The sequence below is a fragment of the Lathamus discolor genome, chromosome 14 (genome assembly GCF_037157495.1).
Source record: "Lathamus discolor isolate bLatDis1 chromosome 14, bLatDis1.hap1, whole genome shotgun sequence".
NCBI classification, from domain to species: domain Eukaryota; kingdom Metazoa; phylum Chordata; class Aves; order Psittaciformes; family Psittacidae; genus Lathamus; species Lathamus discolor.
This window is the reverse complement of record NC_088897.1, coordinates 4,754,687-4,775,945: the sequence shown is the minus strand read 5'-3', so window position 1 is coordinate 4,775,945 and position 21,259 is coordinate 4,754,687. Positions and strand designations below refer to the sequence as shown.

General features: G+C 42.8%; 1 protein-coding gene across 11 annotated transcripts in view; it reads left to right on the top strand.

Moving 5' to 3' along the window:
* The window catches only part of CUX1 (cut like homeobox 1), a 269,998-nt gene that overhangs the window by 1,406 nt on the left and 247,333 nt on the right, over positions 1-21,259 (top strand). Inside the window, exon 1 of one of the 11 annotated variants that reach the window (XM_065694952.1) lies at positions 134-248. The exons of the other annotated variants lie outside the window; for them this stretch is intronic. Coding sequence (XP_065551024.1) covers positions 219-248 — 30 coding nt within the window. The 5' untranslated portion in view covers positions 134-218. Of the gene's footprint in view, positions 1-133; positions 249-21,259 lie in introns of those variants that run through there. 11 annotated transcript variants of the gene reach the window in all.

Sequence of the window (21,259 nt, the reverse complement as noted above, 5' to 3'; positions counted from 1 at the left end):
TGAATTGGTGCTGCTCCCGCCGCTGAACGGGATTGCAACATGCACGTTTCTCCCAGTTGATTGGCGCAGGAAGGCGCTGCCCTGCCTCTCCAACCCCTCCGGTGCCTCCCGTTTAAATAAATTGGCTCGAAAGCCGGCGGCTGCCCACCCTGGCCCCCTCCGAGGCGGCTCGGCGGTGCCCGGCCGGAGCCCTGCGGCAGCCGGGGGCAGGTGCGCTGATGCCGGGCAGAGCCGCGGCCCCGCCTGAGGTGAGGGGCAGCGGGCGGGTATGGGGCCGGGGAGCGGGGCCCGGCGGGACACACTGCCCTGCCCTCCCCTTGGCGGGGCTTGCGGAGGGCGAGCTAGCGGGAGCGATGCTAAACCACCCCAGCAACCCCAAAACGGGAAGTGCTGCGTAGGATTTGTAGAGGGAGGCTGGTCCCTTCTGACTTTCAGGTGCATTAGGAGGTGGGGTGAAGTAGCGTTTTGTTTAGGCTTTTCTTTCTTCTCCCTCCTTCGCCCCCCTTTCCGTGTTTTATTGTTTCTTTTAAAAGCTTTGGATTAAGGTAGACTTGGCTGAACTTTGCTAACTTGAAAGGGTTCTTAATAGTGACCCAGAATACCTACAGGAATACAGAAAATGAGATCCAGATGTAGGATTGTATAAAATAAAATGGATTAAATTAAGATGTAGTTAAACAAGGTCTGACGTCTTTAATTGCGGACTTTTGCTTTTGCCTCTGTGTCCGTGTGGTTGTACTTGCTTAGCGTAGGAAAATAAACACTCCCAACATCGCTGCCGTGGTGTTACATTTAACGGGGGAGAAGTCTAAATATTTCCTATAGAAGTAAAGCCTTCAGAAATGCTTATTGATTAAAACATATTACCCAAAAGTATCTATCATGTAAATTAAATTCTAAAATGTAATGAACGCAGCCGAATGGCGTTTTGATAGATTGTTCTGGTTTTAGTAAAAAATAGCTCACTTTGAGCATAATTTAATTTCTGTGCATACGGTAAAACCTGTTGTGGAGTACCACTGTGCAAACCTTAATCTCGTTTCGCAGACTTGGTGTGACAGTGTGACTTGAACAGCTTGTAGGTTCTTCTTTGAAGCACTCTGGTAACTTTGGGTTCTTTGAACAGTATTCATTACCTGCTTTTGAGGACTTGTGGTTCTCTCTCCGTGTTGCGGATTGAGGCTGTTCACCTTTGGCAGGTTCACCGGGCAGCCCTTGTGCGGTGCAAAGTTTACCAACTCTGCACGCAGTCTGTCTGTGGTGAGTCCTGGAGTGACCAGGGGGGTGGAGGCTCCCTTCATCCATGTGCAGAATAGTTATTTGTTTCAAATTAGCTTTTTTTCTCTCCTGTCCGCCCATCTGCATGAAGAGGTAGTGTAATATTTACTCCCACTTGCAGATGAAGCAATATGCTATAAAAGCTATCGTTACTGAGTATGAAGTTCAGTCTTACAGAGCTGTCCGTGCCTCCCTGCCTCCCTCCCCCATCATTCATTTGTACCAACGTATTTGGAGTGTGGAATTGGAGAAAATAAAAATGCTTTGCCCTGCACTTCATTATCTTGTTCCAGGGCAAAACCCTGAAGGATCTGTGCTTAACACAGTTCCACCTGTGCCCTGTCAGCTCCGGCTCTTGTAGCTCCGGGTCTAGATGACTTTGAAGCTGTTGTTTTTCTGCGTGAGAAAAGTTGTAAAGGGCTGGGACTGTGCAGTCCCGTGTCGCCGGCAGCGGAGTGACATGCGCCCTGTCTGCTCACAACTTCCTCTTCTGCTTTCTGTTAGAAGGTGGCGTTTAACTGTTGATGAGCTTCGACCTGCCTCGTAATATTAAGCAGATTTCTCCAGATTGTATCAATATTCATTAAGAACAGAGCCCGGAACACTTTAGGGTCTGACTTTTTAAATTCTTTATTTCCTTTCACTAAATAACCTCCTGTTTATAGGAAGGGAGATTTCAAGAGTTGGAGGCAGGGTTAAATAATTCAGAACTTGGATTGAAGAACAAAAAGCTCTGTTCACAAATGGAATACGAGATGCAAAACCGGCAGTTTCCTACAAGTATCAGACGTGGCTCCTCACTTGAGACATACCTGAAAGTCATGCAGCTGAACACTTAACCCTTTTCTCTAGGAAAGGCTGGTTATATTTCATAAAGAAACTGTGGAATTAGTGTGGTGTTTCTGCATCAGTTTGCTGTGTGGTTGAAGGTGGACCTGTATTTGATAACTAATGGTGATGGAGTTGCAGTACGTAGAGGAGCCAGGTCCTTGCAAACAGTGGATATTGTGGCAGTAAATGCAGGTTAAATCACCAGAGGAATGTTGTTGCCTTGGAGTTAAAACTGCATCTCCTGTTCGGAAGCAATTGTGTGATCTGAATTGGGTTGATGTACAGCAGCATGAAGTTAACCTGCTGTTGTGTGGTCCCGTTTCAAGTTTGTAGTTCTTGGTGTCACTGTCGCCTTCACCGTAAAAACAGCCTTCAGCTGGAGAGCAGGAAAATAAGCATCATGTTCCCAAGACATGCAGTCTTCCTTAAGTTCTCGCTTTATATTCCTGAGTATCTGCTCATATATATCTCTGTCAGAGAAGCCAGTTAGTCCTGCAGTATCTTTTTGACCAGCGGTGTTGTATGAGTAAGTCTAGCTTGAGTCTCAGATCTAAGTTGAATCTGGAGGATGAATGGAAGAAGTTAATATAATTTGAAAACTTAAACTATTGCTTGAGGTATTGGAACAATATAACACGTTTCAAAATGTCATCCTAGCTTCTGAGGACAGGCACACATACTGGTAAAGAGTACAGGTTCTTACTGCTGTTGAGAAGGACAGCATAATTTGTTAACATCAGTGTGGGGAATGAAAATCTAAAGGTAGATCTTGCTCACAGGCTTCTGGCTTTTAACATCTCATCCTGGTATTGCATCATGTATGATTAAAGTAGGGATGGAGTATTAGTTCTATGCGTGCCGTGACTAATTGTTTAAGGTAAACCATTATAAAATCTGTAACAGATTCTGGAAAAAGTGGTAATGAGGAGCTTTTAAATGCTGAATTGCTTCTGTTATTGAATTAGAAACAGGTGGAGTTGTTGGCGTCTTTTAGTTGGATCTGATTGCACCACAGCACAAGCTGGTCTGCTTTAAGTGAAGAAGTTAACATGCTTCACCAGAAGGGGAATTAGCAAGTGCATCTTAGTGTGTAGTTTTGTTTATCTGTGCAGCTCTCACTGTAGAACTTCTAGTTTCTATCCTGAAAATAGTGCTTTGCTATTTGTAATGGTAGTTTAATGTTCATCATGAGTCTCTCAGTACTGTAAACATGTTTCTGCTCTCTTCTAGCTGGTCAGTGATGTGTAGTGGAAGCAGCTTGGTAGTTCTGCAGGAAGATGCAATACGGGGAACTGGGAGAGATGTAAAAGCCATGACACTGCTGCTCATATACTTTGATAGCTGTCATTGCTTCCCTGCAGCAGGAAGGCTTTGGCTTTTTGTGTTGGCCAGGGTGGTGGCCCTGAATGTCCAACACGCAATGGCATACTGGAAGAAAGGCCCTTGATGTATTTCTGGCTTGAAAATTTGTCTCTCTTAGGATTCCTTGAGTTCAGTTCCTTGGAAAGACATTTCTGAAAGCTTTTCTAGCCCTCCCCTGTTCTTCAGATGAAATAATGCCCATCTGAAACATGGCAGAGTTAGTGTGTGTTTCAGTCACTCTGCTCGTTTGCCAACTTTGTGGTTAATTGGATAATGTATTGAGAAATGTAGTAGTGAGGATTTTGGAATGTGGTCATGGTTGGGATCTTTCTAAAAGAAGATTGCACTATTTGGCTGTCTATAACAATACCAAATAAGTAATGGGTGAAACATTTGCTACAGAAAAATTACTTGCAGTCTGAAATACTAGTGAACAATTATTCTTTATTTGCAAGCTGATTTGTAATGCAAAAAGTGAATGTAGAAAAATGCATAATCCAGAGTTTCATTTTGATCACATTGAGACTGAAAATAAAGGCAGTTTTATTTGTTGGTTAGAGAACAGATAGGTGTATGGATGTTTAGTATTTGTTGAGACACCAAGCAGACAGCGCTCATTGATTTGTGGTCTTTTTTTATGTAAGCAGAGTAGTAAGTTCCCATCTTGTATATTCAGGTTTCTCTTGCACATGTTCTCTACATTTTGTTCTTTGCATTATCTTAGTGCTTGGTTGTTTCCCATATACTTCATGTTGAAAATACCATGTTTTCCTTATTGAGAATACAGTGGCAGTGTTGCATGAGGAAGATGTGAAGCTGCGAGAGAGAAAGCTGGAATGGGATAGTTGGCAGAGGACAAGGAGTCTAGGGCAAAGAGATTTGTCCAAGAGTGCTCACAAATGGGATGGTAGGTGAGATGTAGAACTAATAGGGAAAGATGAGAGAAACTTAGACCTCATGAGCAGGTAAGATAAATCTTACTCATTTTGTGAAATACATGTTCTCAGCTTGGTTTGACAAGACAAGTAAGTTTGTAATTTCTGCTTTTACTGTTAGTTATAATGAAGAAAATAGTGTTTTACATGTTGCTTGGGGTGTGAAAAACATCCAAACAGATAGCTGGATGTTAACAGCATGAAGTTTTTACACAGTATTAAACACAAGTCTGGAGATGTTGGTGTAGGTTCCTGGTTATAACAGTGGTTGTCCCTGTTGTCGAACAGTACTTGAATTTCTGGAAAAGCAGCAGGCATAAAGAATTTGTACTAGATCCACCACAGTTCCTTGATCATGCTCCTGTTTTGACTCTGGCATATGCAGCAGTTCTTGCTATGCTGTTACTTGGTCACTTCTGTGACTTGGCAGAGTTAAGTATTTAGCATGAGTAAATTTATTTCTTGGTGTGAAGGTGCTAAAGCCAGGAGATGGCCTGATGGCTCTGTGCAGATGTGTTAAAGCAGATGTAGGTTAGAAGTTGGAGCCTTTCATACTAATGTTGTCTAAAGGCTTTTTGCTTCGCTGGCAGTTCCCTTGTTTCCTTGCCTTGCAATAATTTAATGCCTTTGTCGACAGTTGGGGTAATAAGGAAGTTTCTGTGAGGGCTGGCGTTGTGTTGTTTCATTGGGTGGTTAAAAAATACCCTTCGAAAAGCTCAAAAGCAGATGCACAGAAATATTTAAGCGGCTGTATTTAGATGCTTTAGATTCCCCTGTATCTTTGTGTTTCTGGCTGTGAGCTTTTTAAGGCACATGAGGATGAAGGCCATGACCATTTCTGGGGCTTTTTCACAGGAGTTCATACGTTGAAGCTGAGCAGATCCTGTACTGAAAATCTTTTGTGTGGAAGCATACATTAGTAGGTGAGCAGGCTTGGACATAACAGCATCTGGCAGTGCCAGTGTAAGGTTTCTGTGAGTGACAGGAGAATTTAGGCTGAAGTATTGCTAAACAGCTGGACTGATTTCACAGTGGAGCCAGACCCTTTATTTTGCTGAATCCAGTCACCTTGTGCTTGGCTAGTGGTCAGGTGAGCCCAGCGTACATTGCACAAGAGTATGCAGGTGAGACCAACCTGTGGTCTAATTCCTGCTACCATTTTATAGTATCCCCTGGGCTATGGAGATAGGTGGTCCTGAGCTCCTGCGTTACCATGTTGTGTGGGATTGCTTCTGTGGGTTTGGGTGTGTGTGCGTACAAGGAGCCTGAGTCACTTCTGATGCTTACGTTGTAGAGGTCTTTCCTTGCTGAGAAATGTTGGCTTCTGTGTGTGGTTCGCATTTGACAAGCTGAGGACAGTAACATTGCAAGGAAGTAAAAATAAAAGGAAGCGGAGCGGGGGAAATGACAGAGTTTAAAGAACTGGGTGGGCTGGAGGGAAGTGGTGAAGAAGGGAAGGAGTTAAGCAGTGAACTTAAGTCTAGGACTTGGAGATGAAACTCTTCTTGCAGTGCAGTTGGGAAAAGAGCAGACCTTATTATAGAATTTACATAAATATTTGCCAGTGCAGCTGGGCAGGATGGAGGCTCTCCCAGCAAATGCATTCACTGACTGTGTAAAAGGAAGGCCTGGGGTTTACTACCAAGCTGTTCTTGGGGAAACATCCTGAGAAGATTTGTACAAGAGATGCCAGGGTGATGGTATAACTTCAGAGTACACTGACAGATATTGAATGTTGCTCTGTAACAAACAGGGTTTATGTTCCTGGTAGTTTTTTAACCACTTGGATGGTATTTTAAGTTATTATGAGTGGAAGATGCCTTCTTTTTGTTAAAAAAAAAGGCAATATAATAGCTTTTGACTTACATTTTAAATAATGAAGACTCAGAGTAGCTCTGTCTTAGATGGAAAAAGGTTATATGGTCTGCATGGAAGTGTTGTCTTATTCCTACAGAAACCAAAACTGCAAAGCTAAAAGGTAGTGCTGCAGGTGATGAAATGCAGTGGAGGTTGGATGGGTTAAGTCTTACTCCTTCTTCTCTCTCTGGCATCTCTGCTAGGTATTTGAGGTTGCATGTGTTCCTGATCTAGTCTTGTCAGGAAAACCATTATATTTCTCTTACCCAAATGGTAAGCTTCAGCTGGTATGCATCAGTCCATCAAAAATCTATTCACTGAATACCTACTTCGGGAGATAATGCTTAGGGGGACTTGTACTAACGTACAAAGCTTTATTTGGTTCAGATTAAGTTTGAGCGATAGTCAGTAGTAGTTGTGACTGGAGTAGGTGGGGAGTTTCATTCTTGCTGTTAGCAGGGGATGTGTGCCTGTTCTGGGCTCTGCTGTGGATCTGCTCCAGCATTTGAGCATGACGCTCTGCCTCTGTTGGTTTACTTCTCCATCTGGAAAACATTGGTAATGGTTCTGACCCTTCTTTGAGACCACTTTGAGATACAACATTGTGAGTTAGCATTTACTATTCCTCTTTGCTACTCCTTTGTTCCGGATAAGTAAGATTTAGTTGTTCCATTTTCTGCACCTTTGTTAGCTTCCTTTTAAAGTGGATTAAGCAGAGCATATACTGCTGGTGATTTGTAGGTACTTTTCAGGCTTGTTGCTGGAAGCAATGTCTATAGAAATTAATGTGAAAAAAGAACTGAGTAGCTGGGTGTCCTGAAAGAATACTGTTGATGGTTGGTACCAAATCACTGAACAAAATGTTTCCTGCAAAAGGTTATGAACTTAAAACCTGGTGTTACTCATACGTACACATACTCTCACTTTAAATCGTCCCTCCATGTTTCTTTGGTATACTGTTGGAAGGCAGGATATGCAATTTATCAAGTTTCGCTTCAGATTTCTCTGTGTATTAAAGGCTGCTTAAAATTCACATTATAGGCACCCGGTGCTATGCATGTTGAATTGAATATTCAACAGTTTGTGGTTGCATGGTTTAAAACTGCAGTCCTCAGCTGGCTGCAGTGTGGGTTTGAAACTGCTCCTTGTGTCAGAGACAGGCCAGCCCTTGCCAGGAGAAGGAGAATCTGCAGTTGCTACCACGGCTTCTGTCCAAGCCACCCTCCGGTGGTTGTAGGGGCTGTGAATGGCAGCATGTGAGTGCCTCAAATGGCAAAAGAGAGGGGTATGTGCAGCACAGTTTCTGTGTAAGGTGGTAGACTTGTATCTGAAGGCCAAAGTTCTTCATTCACCAAGGACATATCATGGGGTACTTTGGAACTTTTCTTACAGCAGCTTTATCTTTTACCCAACTTGTTCGGGTTTTGTAGTCTAAGTATCGATAGGCTGCTAAGGCTGTCAGCGGGGTTGGAGGTTATGCTTTAGATGTCTACTTGTGTCATCAGAAATATTGATCTCCTGTTCATTTCACATGCATTCGCTTCCTGAATAGTAATGAGGCTGGAGAGGTGCTGTGCTCCGCTGCTGTGAGCAGGTCTTGTGTGCTCAGCTCAGTGAACTTTGCAAAGGTGAATGAGCTTTATCCCTGTTTAGCACAGCACAAAGGGTCTGACCCAGTGAGCATTGTCACATGTGCTTCCTTTTTAACACATGCGTAGTTGTTGTCTTCTGACTGAGCTGGGGTGGGAAGGTGCTGCCTTTTCTAACCCAGCCCCAACTTGTGAGCAGGGAGGAATCTCTCCATACTAGTTCAGTGGCTTCTCAGTCTCTTCCTTTTATCTCATGTTTCTAATCAACTTAATTCTTGTTTCATTGATGTGAAATACAAATGTTGTCAGAATTGCTCAATAAAATTTATACTCATGTTTTGCCTGTACTTATTTTTCATTTTTTTTATTGGCTGTTTACACATTTTATTGCATGTGCATGTCAAAGTAAATTTGTATCATGTTATCACTTAAAGATGTTTGCTTCATTTTCAGGCGTAAATAAAATGTGCGCTTTGTCTAAGCTGAAATATGATGATGTTAATTTTGTCAGCAATCTGCAGATACTTCTGTTGCAACTTTGGTGTGTGTATGTTAATATTGATAGCACTCAGCTTTGGTTTGGTATGTCTGGTATGAGCCTAGTTGCTTTTCTGATACTAATTGTGGAGATGGGATAATATTAAACATTTAAAGACAAGGAGCCAGTAGTCTTGCAATTGATTTTCTGTGGAAAGGCCTCTGTGAGGAGCTGCTCATACAACTGTAACCTGAGTTTCTTTTGTGCGAGTGCAAGAAGTGTTTCATACAGCTAAAAAACAAGAAAGAAATAAAGCTGTACTTACACCAGTTACTCCTCCCTTTCCTCCTTCAAGCTCTGTCCTGTCTCTTTCAGGAGCTCTAGTTTTCTTTTGCTTATAGGTTCTGCATGTTCTCACTGGCATGGAGTCTTGCTACTGAAGTTCTTTGGAAAGGGCAGTTTGCTATTACTGTGTCTTCAGCTCCTCTCTTTGCTGCTCTTCACAACACCCGGCCCGTTTTCTCAAGCAGATACACTTTATACTCAATTCTTGCTTGAACTCTGAATATCTTTTTTCTTTCATTCCTTCCAAAAGTGAGCTGATACTTGCTGCTTTGTAGGGGTGAACTCAGGGGGCTGCTGTGCTCTTGCTTCACAGGATGCAAGAAGCGTTAGGTGCGTGGTGAAGCAGACAGTAAGGAGGGAGGAATCTGTCTAGGAGAAGTTATTTTGCATACTTTCCTAAGAAGGCTTTTCTGGTGTGAGTCTTCATCCTGCCAGACTGTGGGTGCCCTCCGTGTTACTGATGGTCCTTAACCCCTGCAGCTCTGTGGAGTATTTCCCTGGTTTAGATCAGGATTTGAATCAAATTAAATGGTCTTACAAAGCCATGCTCTTAGTTTTATGTATAAAATATTGCTTGCTGTTCCCATGCTAGTGAGGAGGAGCTGGTTTCAGGCTTTTAATGTATGTATAGGCAGAGCTTTGGTCAGTCTCGTGACTGGAAAGTTGTGTTGTAAAGCTGCTTTCTTCTCTGCAACTCTTGATACTCATTTCTGAGTCCTTTGCCGTGCTCCATGCCACCAGCTCGTGAAACTAGAACTGTGTGCTTTTTTTTGTTGGGGTGATATGTTACATAGAGCACAAGTGATTAAAGCAGCGCACACACTGTGCTGAGACCAGCTTGCTTGAGATAATAAATTAAAATCTGTTAGCATCTGAGATGTCCTGGCATATCCTGAGAATAGTTAGATCTTTCATGTGCCAAGCTAAGTAAAACTTGATTAATGTCACTATCTGGGATTTTCTGTCCTGTAAATAGGACTTGAAGTCTAAAATTGGAACTGTGAAAACCTACTTTAACTAGGATTAGAAGAAGAACTTAGTAGTTGAGATTGTTTTCAGAATCTTAGAAAGTGGTTACTGTGCCCCAGAGCTGTTGTACGTGCCGTCTTTCTGAAAATGAACTTTAATGGAAGGGCGAAAAGTTCGTTTGGGACTGCAGCATGCTCTGCTTGGTCATTCAGTGCTGTCTCTCCCAGTGTTGTAAAAGGTGCTTTCTGTGCTCGGTGGCTGCTTGCTATGCCAGAGGTTGTTATGTCTCCAGTCTCATGTGTCTGGAGCTTCTGATACCCTTTAGGAACCTCACTGGTGCAAGGGGATGGTAGGCAGGCACTCTGTATTAGGGGCTTCCTTCTGGAGCACATGAGCAATCGTGGAAGCTCCTGACGCCAGGAAATGCTGGATAGGTGTGTAATTTTTCATTTTCTAGGTGAACTTTGGTTTCGTACAGATAGATCAAATGGAAGCTGGTACACTGGGAGGCATGCCTGCTTTGAAAAAACACACCTATTGTTTGGGGCATTCATTGCTCTTTAACTTGTTCGCTTCTAGATATGTCACGGCAAAACGCAGCTATATATCTTAGTGTTTATACGCCCTATTTATTTGCTATAATCATTTTGCCAGCCAATTGTGAAGCTAATTTCAGTGGTAAGAAATGTTCATTCTTTAGCTAGCTTTCTTTTTTAGATAGGTTGTTGGTTGGCAGCATCCTCTTGATTGTCATCTCTTCATTATAAATTTACTTTCTAAATGCTGACTTAAAGCCTGACACATTGTTTGTTTAACTGTCAGTTACTAGTTTGGAGACCTAATAAAAGCCTCTCAGATCTTCCTGTGGAATTAGGCCATCCTTTACCACCCCAGTGACTGAAGTGAAACAACTGTAATAGTGTCTTTCAGTATCTATCCCATTTTTGCTGAAACCCTGCTTAGGGTCCCTTCTGATACTTTATCCTCACCGTGGCAGTAGTTATCTCTCTGGTAAAAGGTCACTGTGATGTTTTAATTGGATTTTTCAGCTGATAGGAATATAAAAATACAAGTTTATTAATAGAGGAGCTTTGATCTTGAAGGATTCCGAAGCGTTTGGTGCATCGCGTGTGCAGGAACGGTTTAGTTTTTCTGCTCATTCAGGAATAATCAGTTTTGTCGTGGAACAGGGAAGCTGGATGTTCTACCTGGCAGGTCAGGAAGAGTGAGGAGCACGTCAGTGTGGGAAGGGGGGAAAATCTGGGATGGAGAACCCCGTTCCCCAACTGGAATTTCCCCAGGATACAGAATCAAACTGTGCTACCATTGAAGGTGCCAAAGGACCTTTCACAAGTTGTTTTAGTTTTGGTTTTCATCTGAAATCTTTGAAAAAGGTCATGGGCAAGAGACAATTAGAGAAACACTTTAACTGACCTTGTTAGTGTATTTTTGTGGAATTACTGTGCTTTACAGTTATTGCTGCTTTACACAGATGGTTATTGCTGGTTTCCATCTGTTCGTTAAGGGAAAGTAAAGACAGAAAACGGCAGCTTTAACTGGGTTTTTCACCAGAACTTTTAGGTTTTATTTCTTCTTTGACCACGTTGGGTTAATCTGTCAGGTTGAGTGCACTGTGGTTTCAAGGAAAAGAGATCAAAGTGGGAGCATGTCTGCACAGTATGGGTCACGATAGCAGTTTCCTGTGTTTTGGGCACCCTTTTCTTTGAACAAGCCTCAGGTATGTAGCACGATATCACCCTGGCAGATGGCCAGGCCAAGGGAAAGACTCTGACCAAGACTTACATTATGGAAACCACTTAAGTAAAGTGCTCCAAAAGAGGGGAGCGAGAAAGATCCTTCAGCTCCTATTGCTGCTTATTTCCAGTTTAAACCATAGTGCTCCCAGCGTGAATGGCTTTATGGTGTCCCCGTAGTTTTCCATGGTTTTGCTAAAATGTGCTCCTTTACTGCAGTGGTTAAAAACTTGAAGGTCTGTCAAGGCTTGCAGTTGTGGGAGCTTCCTGCTGGTACCGATATAGCTGAGCCGACATCAGATTTAGTCTTTAAGCGCTCATGGCAATCTTCTGTGCCTCAGTTTCTGAAGAACGGTGGGAGAAGGAGCCCCAGAACTGCAAGAGAACGATCTGGGGTTTCATCCGATGAAGAACAAAGCCAAATGAAAAACTTCTTCAAAGTCCCATCATCCTACTTGTGGCACGCACAGAGGTTTTCCTTCACCTGACTACTCTTTGAAACTGTGGATGATTTGTTCTTGCAGGGCTGCTTTCAGTAGGCAGAAATCTCAGATGTGATGGAAAACTGAGCCTGGCTGGTGGGAGGGCTGTTTGCAGGGTTCCTGAGCTGAGGACAGAACAGTCATTTTATTTCTCTGGCTCCTTTGCCAGTTGCTCAACCAGATGTCCTCAGTAGTTTGTGCTGTAAGATGTTAAGTAATTAGATCGTTCAGATTCTAGTTAAACATAATTAGAGCCCTGTGTAAACTGAGTGAAGCTGACAGGTTTTATAGGTTGGTCAGAGCAAAAATATCAGATGATATAGCTCAGCATTAATACAAAAAGATTTAAGCTTCTCTGCTCAACTAAAGAGGTGTTTAGTCTCCAGATTTAGTCCTTAATTAGAACTACAATTTATGGAACTTACTAAAAATGTTTTCAGGATCTTGGAAGCCTCACTCAAAACTGTTCCTACATAGTGTTCGCTAGTTCAAGTTTCTTCTCCTGTGCTCCTGAATTTGATATAAGAGACCCTACCCAGCACTTGCTAGGTAAAGTGAAGCAGAAAGATGACTGAATTTTGTGATTCGTGTTTTTTGTCCTGTAATTTCTATAATTTGAACTAGTGGGTAAGTCAATTGTAGTGGTGCTCCTTGACTTGAGAAGAGTTTGAACGCGTTGTGCTATCCCTGCTTTGTGCTCCCGTTTCCTTTCCCAGCGGGTAGCTAACTTGCCTTTTTGGAGCATCCAGCTGGAGCACAGCCTGGGTGGGATGCCTTGTTTTCCACCAGCTATCTCACTGCAGGCTGGGATCATAACCATCACATTTTGTTGGTTATTGTTAAACAGCAGAACCAGAGAGAACCTTCATGTAGTGTGACTGTGTACATAGGTATTACAAAGCAGCGAAAGTAAGAGCGAGATTGTGAGCGCAGGGCTGAAACATTAGCTCGTGTTCCAGCATTTGCTTATTGTTATTTTATTACAGCTCTCTGAATCTAATCCTGGTTATTTCTCTCCCTCATTTTACAGATCTGACACATTATTTTGTTGTTTGTTTGCTGGCAGGCGAAACATATTTTCTGAAGGAAAGTGTTAACAGATATGCTGATAAAATGTCTGTCTTCTCAAAACTGTCTGAAGACAAATTAAGTATTTGTCTACATGTGGCGTTCACACTGTTGCTGTGCTAGCTACCGAACAAATTAACAAGATGATTCTTGTCTTTTCTAGGATGTAATTTTGAAATCTTGTAGGAGTCCGAAGTTGTGAACTAGACCCAGGGTAATCCCTGTTCTGCCGGAATCTGAGTGTTGCCTGGCTGCGCAGTAGCTGGTAAAGAAGAATTAGGTACAGAACGTACATAGGGAAATAAAAGTATGTTGGAAAATCCAGACTCAAGTAGTGAAAGGGATTCTGCAGTTAGACTTAGTTGAAAGGGTGAAATAGGACACGCAGTTACCTTTTGGTAATCCGAAATGAAGAAGTTGTCTTGCTCGGTACTGAAAACAGCTCCTTTGCCTGCACTGCAGTTATTTAATGCGTAACTCCCCACGTCCCCTCCAGCCTCTCCCCACCATGCTTAGTTATGTCACTTGTGTGATGCTTCGAGCCTTGCTGTCCTGGCTGGAATCTCGAGACTGTTTCCAAGCTTGTATTTCTCACTTGGCAGCACATGATGCGGCTGGTGGGCAATCTGCCGTATCCCTTTTTTGTCAAACATCAGAGTTGGTGTCTGACACCGAATCTGGGAATAAGAACAGGGAGAGTGAAATGTATGGTGGAACTGAACGTATCTGCTGGGTGTCTTTGTGCATTTTTCTGTAGCTATTGCTTGTGGTTGATACTCGGATCTTGTGGTGATAGAACGACAGATTTTGCTTTTCGCTTTCATATTTTAAGCGATTAGCAGGACCTGGTAAGCGGAAAAATTCCAGCTACTTTCTGCTATCAAGTGCTATCTGCTTACAAGCAAAAAACTCAGTTTCAGGGAAATCCCCTAAAGTTCTGTAGAAACAAAACAGTTTTATAAAGGGGGGTGTGTGTGTGTGTATGTTTGTGTAAACACACAAGCTCGCACAAGCACAATCTCCTTCCTGGATCAGCTCCCACCATGCAAAATACAAACCTGAAAGTGCTATAATTGATTATGTGCAATAGGAGACAAACAACCAAGATTTTGGGAGAGGGCAGGGTGTGGTCCAGATCTGGCAAAACATTTAAGAACTGAACATTATTTTTTCAAAGGTAGGGAAACTTTAAAACATTGGTCCAAGAGTTAAGACGGGTTGGGAGTAGGAAAATGGTGCAGTAAACCGAGACGTCTTCTTTGTAGGGGGAGGTGTTGGGGGAGGAATTGGGAAGAAAGAACACGCAAGTTTAGGTTAGTACATGTTCATGTTCTTCTGGTTTTTTAACTTCATTTGTTTCCCTGGCAGATGTCCCATGGCTTTGAGGCCTTTGTCTGTGTGAGAGAGAACATGAAGGAGGGCTTGGCAGGACGCTTTTGGATTGTGTAGAATAGCTGGTAGTCATATTTATAGTTCGTGTTGTCTCTTGGCTTATGCAATTGTGATAACCAGCAATCGTTCTGCAGGGTTATGTGTTGGCAAGTCAGCTCTCCCTGAATTTCCTCCACCAATTCTGTGTTGGAGCTAGGTTTCATGTGCAAGTTTTTGTAAGGTCTCAATAGGACTTTATTTTTGTGGAGTAAGTACTTTTCATACACATCCCCTCCATATTAGACAATCTTTTTTTATAACATCTTTGTACAATCTAAGATGTTAAATGCAACTGCTTAATGCAATCGAAAAGAAACAGTATGCTAAAAGAGATCTAGCAGTTCTCAAGTGGCAGCGCTTTTCTGGGTTTTGTAGCCTATATATATATTTTCTCCATATATACATATCTTCTTTTGAAGGCTTGTCATTCATTTTTTTTTTAATGATCATTGTGTACCTTGATGCTCAATACTCTATTCTTTTAACTTGCTGGAATCCACAGTGGAACTGGTCCTGTTGCTGCTGTGGAATGCAGGGGAAGAGGAACAATATTCAGCTGCTGTGAGGGTTTGAACCTTCTGGTAGCCTTTTACCATGTCTGTGACTCTGAATGGATTTATAACTCTGTAGCTTTATGCTTTAAAACACCTGCTATAATCGCTTAGAAATATACTTTGTGTCAGCCTTTATTGCTTACTGGGTTTACGCTTCTGGTAACCAACCTTTTTGGCAGACTCATAAAATATAAGTTTCTCATAATAGGATTCCTGACAGAGTTAAACAATACGCATAGCTTAAAGTGCAAATATGCTTTATTTGGGAAAGGAGATTATTCTGCTGTTCTTCAGTACCTTTAATTTGAGAGTTCGGAAGGTGCTCTGCATTAAGTGCATGTGTAAGTTTAAAAAACCCCTGTGTTTTGCCCATTTCACTCATGGTAGGTATGTGGGGGGCTTTTCTTTGAATGGCAGGTTTGTAGTTGAGGAGAATGTGCAGACAAGTTCCTGAACTCCCAGACACTGTTTTTCACCAGTTAGCATAGTTTGTACATAAAATGTACAAAAGGTTGAAAAAATGCTGCTTAATGTTGTTGATTTAATGCCTCAGTGCTGTGTGAATACTGAGAAACCCCCAAACCTGGCATCAGTTTTTTATCTTTAACAAGGCTGGTACTTCCTAGTGAAGCAAAGGGTCACGTAAAGCTGTCTGTAGGGTGGGATGGGTGAGCTATCGATATGTTTGGTTGTGATAATGTTACATTTGATAATTCCACGTCAGAACCGTATCAAGGAGTTGTGTGTTCTCACGACAGTGGAAATACAGAGGACGGGAGGTAATGGAGACAGCTGAACTTTGTGTTGTACTACCTTGATCTTGATGTCTCCCCTGGCATATTCAGGTGGACATCAGAAGGTTGGGAAGTTCTAGTTTAACATTGCAAATCAACTTCGTATATTAATTCCTGTAAACTGTTTCTGGAGACTGCAGGATTGAGGAGGTGTTATTTATCATCACTTTTAGCTAAAGAGTTCCACCCATGCAAAATTCTTAGCGCTAAGAGAATTAGGCTTTTTGGTAGACGGGTTGTTCTCAAAATCTTGAGCAGAGGAAAAGGTGGTGAATAGTTATTTTTGGGCCCTTTTAAAATATGAAAATAAAATTACGGGGGTTAGTCAATGTTCTTTACATCAGCACCTTTATCCTCAAGGATATTTTGGTATTTTTGCCTTTGAAATTTAGGCTAGACTTCAAAGGATAGGTGGAATTTCCCGGGAGAAACAGGGTGCTGTAGAAGGGTAGAGGTTGGAGTTGGAGAAGACAAAGTAAATGAGTGTGGGGTGTGTGGTGCTGTTGGCCTGTTCTGTGTCTTGAAGGAAGCCAAGCTTTATCCCACACTGAACTGGGAGATCTTCCGAGGCTGTACGTGTGCCTCGGAAAATGCTACCGAGGGTTCCGTTTGTGGTGCCGTGCCCATATCCCCCGTGAGCTGCAGGGTTTTGGTGTGCTGGATGTGGTTGTGAGCTTGTGCATTAGCTGATGGGAGGCACCAGGCTTGGTGACACTGAGTGCAGGTGCTCCCTGCGGCCGTACAAAATGTGCTTGATTGATTTTAGCCATTTCCCAGTGGGACAGGGATAGCGAGAAGTTAAATTTCCTGTTTTGAGGCGTAGAGTGTATCATACGAGTATAAAATCAAATACTGTGGGATGGCAAATACTGTTTTTTAAACTAGTTGGCTTGTTGTAGCTGTGATAATCTGTGTTGATCAACCCTTTTGGTGTTTGCTACAAAATTTATTCTAAGAGGCATGGTAGCTCATTCTCGTTGGTGGCGATCCAAATCGTTTCTGCTGCCAAACTTGGCACTGGTGCCAGTGGTTTGCTTTAGCTGATCTAAGAATATAATACAGATGGTTTGATACTCAGTACAGATATATACAGATGGCTTGAAACTTTCCAATTTCTTTATTTTGTTCCATTGTTTCTTCTCAGTATATCACGTATCTGTGGATATATAATTGCTATTCTTAAAATAATCTGAATTGTGTTTGTTTCAGCTTCTGCCTGTTGTTGCCGTAAGAATTTGTTAGCAAAATGCCGCTGTTTCGTGCACGTTCAAATGTTCTGTGTGTCGGTACAGGCATGCTTATTTATAGTGCACAGAGTATTTCTGACAAGCTGTTTGACCATCACACCTGTATATATCCTTCAGTTACACAGGATGGAGAAAGCAGATCCCAGAAAGTGATTTGTAGATCCAGAAATCTGCGGATTGCAGTCACTGAGACTGGCTTTGCTTCAGGTTGTTGCTGACACTGGTAATGACATCTTTGCGGTTGAAGCAGTGGGGTTTTAGCCCAGTGTAATAGTCGAAGCAGAGATCAGGGAGCTCTGGCTAAAGGCTGGGTAGTTTGTTTTCAGTGCTCATTACAGCCTGTTGATCTCTTGCCAGCAGAAATTTCTAGGTTGTGAATTTGCTTCTGTTGTATACAGGCGTATGACATCAATCGCCTGCTAGCAGGACAGGGCGTAAATAGAATCATGACAGCATAACTTCAGTGCTCTCCATGTTTCTCTGTGCATACAATATATTGATGTTAGAGTAGCTGATGTTGACATAGCTCATGGCCTGGGCAAAGGGTAAAAGTAGTCTCTGCTTTGATTTGCTTCTGATCTGATCTGGGGAATCCTAGTTCTGCAGTTCAGGGATATTGACAGCTTGGTTCTGTGCATGGAGGTGGTTATACAGACTTACTTTAGAGCAGTGATTTACTTAGCTTCCTTCATAAGGTTGTTAAAGTGCTTAACAACGCAATTAATGTAATTTAAGGACAGTTAAAAGCACTAGTGGTTCTTTTCAACTTAATTTTAAATGCTGAGACAGATTAAGCAGTTTGAACAACGACGTGATTATGCCTCTATAGCCATTGAGCATATAAATAAAATATGCCCTAGTACTTGATATTTTGAATCCAAAACTTACGGACCACTGAAATGAATGATTGTGGATATGTTGCCTTGTTCTGGGGTCATCTGACAAGTTAAGTGTGATCAGTGCGAGTCACTATTTTGATGGCAGACCTGTAATGAATATTTCACTGCTCTGGGAAGTGCTGCTGGTGACTTCCATACATTGTGTGTCTCTTGAGTTCATTTTGGTTCCACTGCAGATACTGACATAATGATAATTCCTAAGATGAGACATAAAATAGATTTAGGCATCTCTGAATGCTTCCTATTCCATTTGCATGGAGACATTAGCATTTTATCTAAATAGTCACCCAGTTTTTATATGTGTAAACGTTTTACGTTGTGCAGGCTTTTTTCCCCATTAAGTTTCATTAATGTTTCAGTTAATATTCTTAATTCATACTTTTAACACAGAGAAGGTAAATTTTATTAAACAGAAAGGAAAGTTTCAGGAGAGTACCCTTATGATGAAGCTGCCAGCCAAGTCCACCACCAGCAGCTCTGGAATGGGGCAGTAAAAGTCTCTCCTGTTGGGCATGAGAGGCCTGACCCATTTGATGGCTGCTGTGGAGTAGGATAGTTCCACATGTGTTGAAGAGAGAAGTTGACTATCCATGTTTGTAAACATACCGAGAGTGAAGTGGTACAGAACCGTTCCTTGCTGGTCAAATAAAAGCATTAAGGGAAGGTGGGAGGTTGTGGAAAGTGGGATTTTATAGTGAATGCAGCTGGATGCTTGTGCCTTGAGGACGAACTCACTGGAGGTGTATATGGATTGAAGGGAAGTGAATCTGAGATTGAGTGTGACTTTGTCAAAGGTTTCGTCAGTGGTCCTTTGCACTTGGAAACAAAGGCATCTAAACCATACATGGATGATGCAGTGCCATTAGCTGACTTCAGAGTGTACTCCAACTCAAAATGAATGTTGATCTTGGTGCAGTCAGCTGAGGTGGTGTGACACTAGAGGCAGGCATGTCTTTCAACAGATTGGTTGGGAGCAGCATGTTTGAAACTAACCCTAGCTCATGGGCATTTAAAATGAGTAAGTTAGGTTTGAGAAGATAGCTTACCTTAGAAAAAGGAGGTGCTGGTGTGGGATGTTTATTGGAATAGGTCTTTTCTACCAGCCTCAAGAACTTCAGTTCTCTTTCAGCCTTATCAAAGAACAAGTAGTTCTTCAGTTTTTATCTTTATCCTTCCTTTCTAAGGATAGAGTTTAACTGGGGTGTTTCCCAAAGAGCTGGTTTAGGAGTGACTGACTGGTACTGTTGAGTGACAGAATTAGCATAAATTCAGATTAATGGAGATACGGCTGGTGAGTGCCAACTGGCTATGTGGGTATACGTGTCAGCTCTCAGCAGCGATGACAGAGGCTGATTTTTATCCCTCCCCCCCACCCCCCCTTCCCACCCAGACTGCTGGATATCCGACTGGATGTTGAATAGTTGAAAATCAACCTACTTAGCAGCCTGGATCGGGCTCTTGGGACAAGATTCTTGGAGGCAGGGCTTGTTTGGGGTAGTTCTGTACATGGGTTTCTTGCCATGGAGAAGCTGGCTGCTGGTATGCTTGTTGTGTTGGGGGGGTCTGGGAGCTGGGGAACGCCGGTGGAGGCTCCGGAGGTGGTTGTCCACAGTGGGTGGCTGGGATGTGTCTCCTTGGCACCCTGAGCATTCCCGTGCCATGCAATTCCCGGCGAGCATTGCTGTTGGTGGCACCCGGCCAGCTTGTCATGTCAGTGTTGAAAACTCCTGTATGCTTCTCCAAACGTTTTGAACCTGTCTTGATCTGCCTGGTAGCCTTGGTGTCTCTGCAAGCTCCGCGTGCAGAGCAGGACTGTTTGGCTGCTGGCCTCTTGACCATGCTAGACCGACTCTTCGTGGCTGGTAAGCAGCTGGGTCACATCAGCTGGGTGCAGCACGTTAGTATGGAAACCCCAGGGTGTGGTGGAGAAGGGAGAAGCTGTACATGCGGCCTCCCTGTGCTGGCCAGGGTGAGCAGGTGTTGGGTTCTATCCCACACTGGGCAGGGCAGTGGATCTCTACCTGCCTCTTCTGGCTTGGGAATGCTCCCTGGTTTGCAGCCCTGGCTGGGAGAAGTGGCATGGGCAAGGAGCTGGTATGGTGGTGGCACAAAGTGCAAAGTCCCAGGGCTTCTTGGGGCTGTGGTGGCTGCTTGGCTCCAGGGTGGCTGTGGAGCATGAGTCTTAGAGCTGCGGTGGCTGAGGTGAGGGATCGCAAGTACCTTTTCCTCGCTGCCTCCTTCAGAATGTAGGCTACCAGGTCTGCTTTTTTACCCATGGTTTTAAAAAAACTAAAACAGAGATCAGATGCACCGCTTTATTGTGTAACATGTTTCCAGCAGAGCAGAGATTTGTCTTCTTAGGAATTCTCATTTGATGATTTGCTGTCTCATTACTTTTGGTACCCTCTGTATCGGACTCCTACCTGATAATACCATGTGTAGAGTGAAGCTGTGAGGGTGAAACATGGTCAGCCTCCAGTCTGTGTGGGTTGTGAGCTGTGTGTATCTGGGCAGCACTGGTGGTGTGTTCAGATGCACACCCGGACAGACAGCGCTTCCCTTTTAACCCACACATACTTCACCAACTCGATAAATAGAGCAGCTCTTCAACTGGGGCTGCTGGAAAGCACCTGCAGCATCAGTAGTCACTGCTGAAATCCCAGGCCCTGTATGCTGATTAGGCTCTTGTTTTTAAAATACTCGTAGTGAATATGTTTAAATTCAGAAATGAAGATATTTGCCACAATTGTTTTACTTTTAAGCCACACTTTTAAAGTTGTTTGCTCTGATGCTGGAGAGTATTTAATGCTTCTTCCCACGTGTTGGTGTAAATGCAGTCCTCAAACTGTCCATGTTTTCTGATATTATTTTACATTATTTAACAATATAATTCCAATACTATATTGTTCTTAGTCAGCATATTTTCTTTTCCCCCTTTTTTCCTCATAATGATGAATTACGTGACTGCTTGTGAGAATAAAAGCCTTAGTAGTATTCCTATTCACGTACCCTTTTTAATTGCTTAGAAGGAATATCCTTCTTGTTTAGCATAACTCTCATGGGGCTTTGAAGGTAGATTTATCATGAAATGTCATGGGAATCCTGCAGTGTGAATTGTCTGCTGCTCCCCCCTCCATTACAGGTCGGTTCATGCAGCTTTTGTGCTGTATGTTACTGCTTTGGTTGTTTGGGTGAGATAAAAACTTGTTGAACTACTAAAGTGGACAGGGTTTAAAATTACAGACACATTACTTTCCTTCGCAGCCATAATATGTTTGTTTTGGCAGACTGTCTCTTCTCTGTAACATGGAACAGTTCCTTTTTTTGCGATTATTCACTGTTTTCAGTCATACAGCACCAAGTATTATTCATGGTCCTGGAAAAAG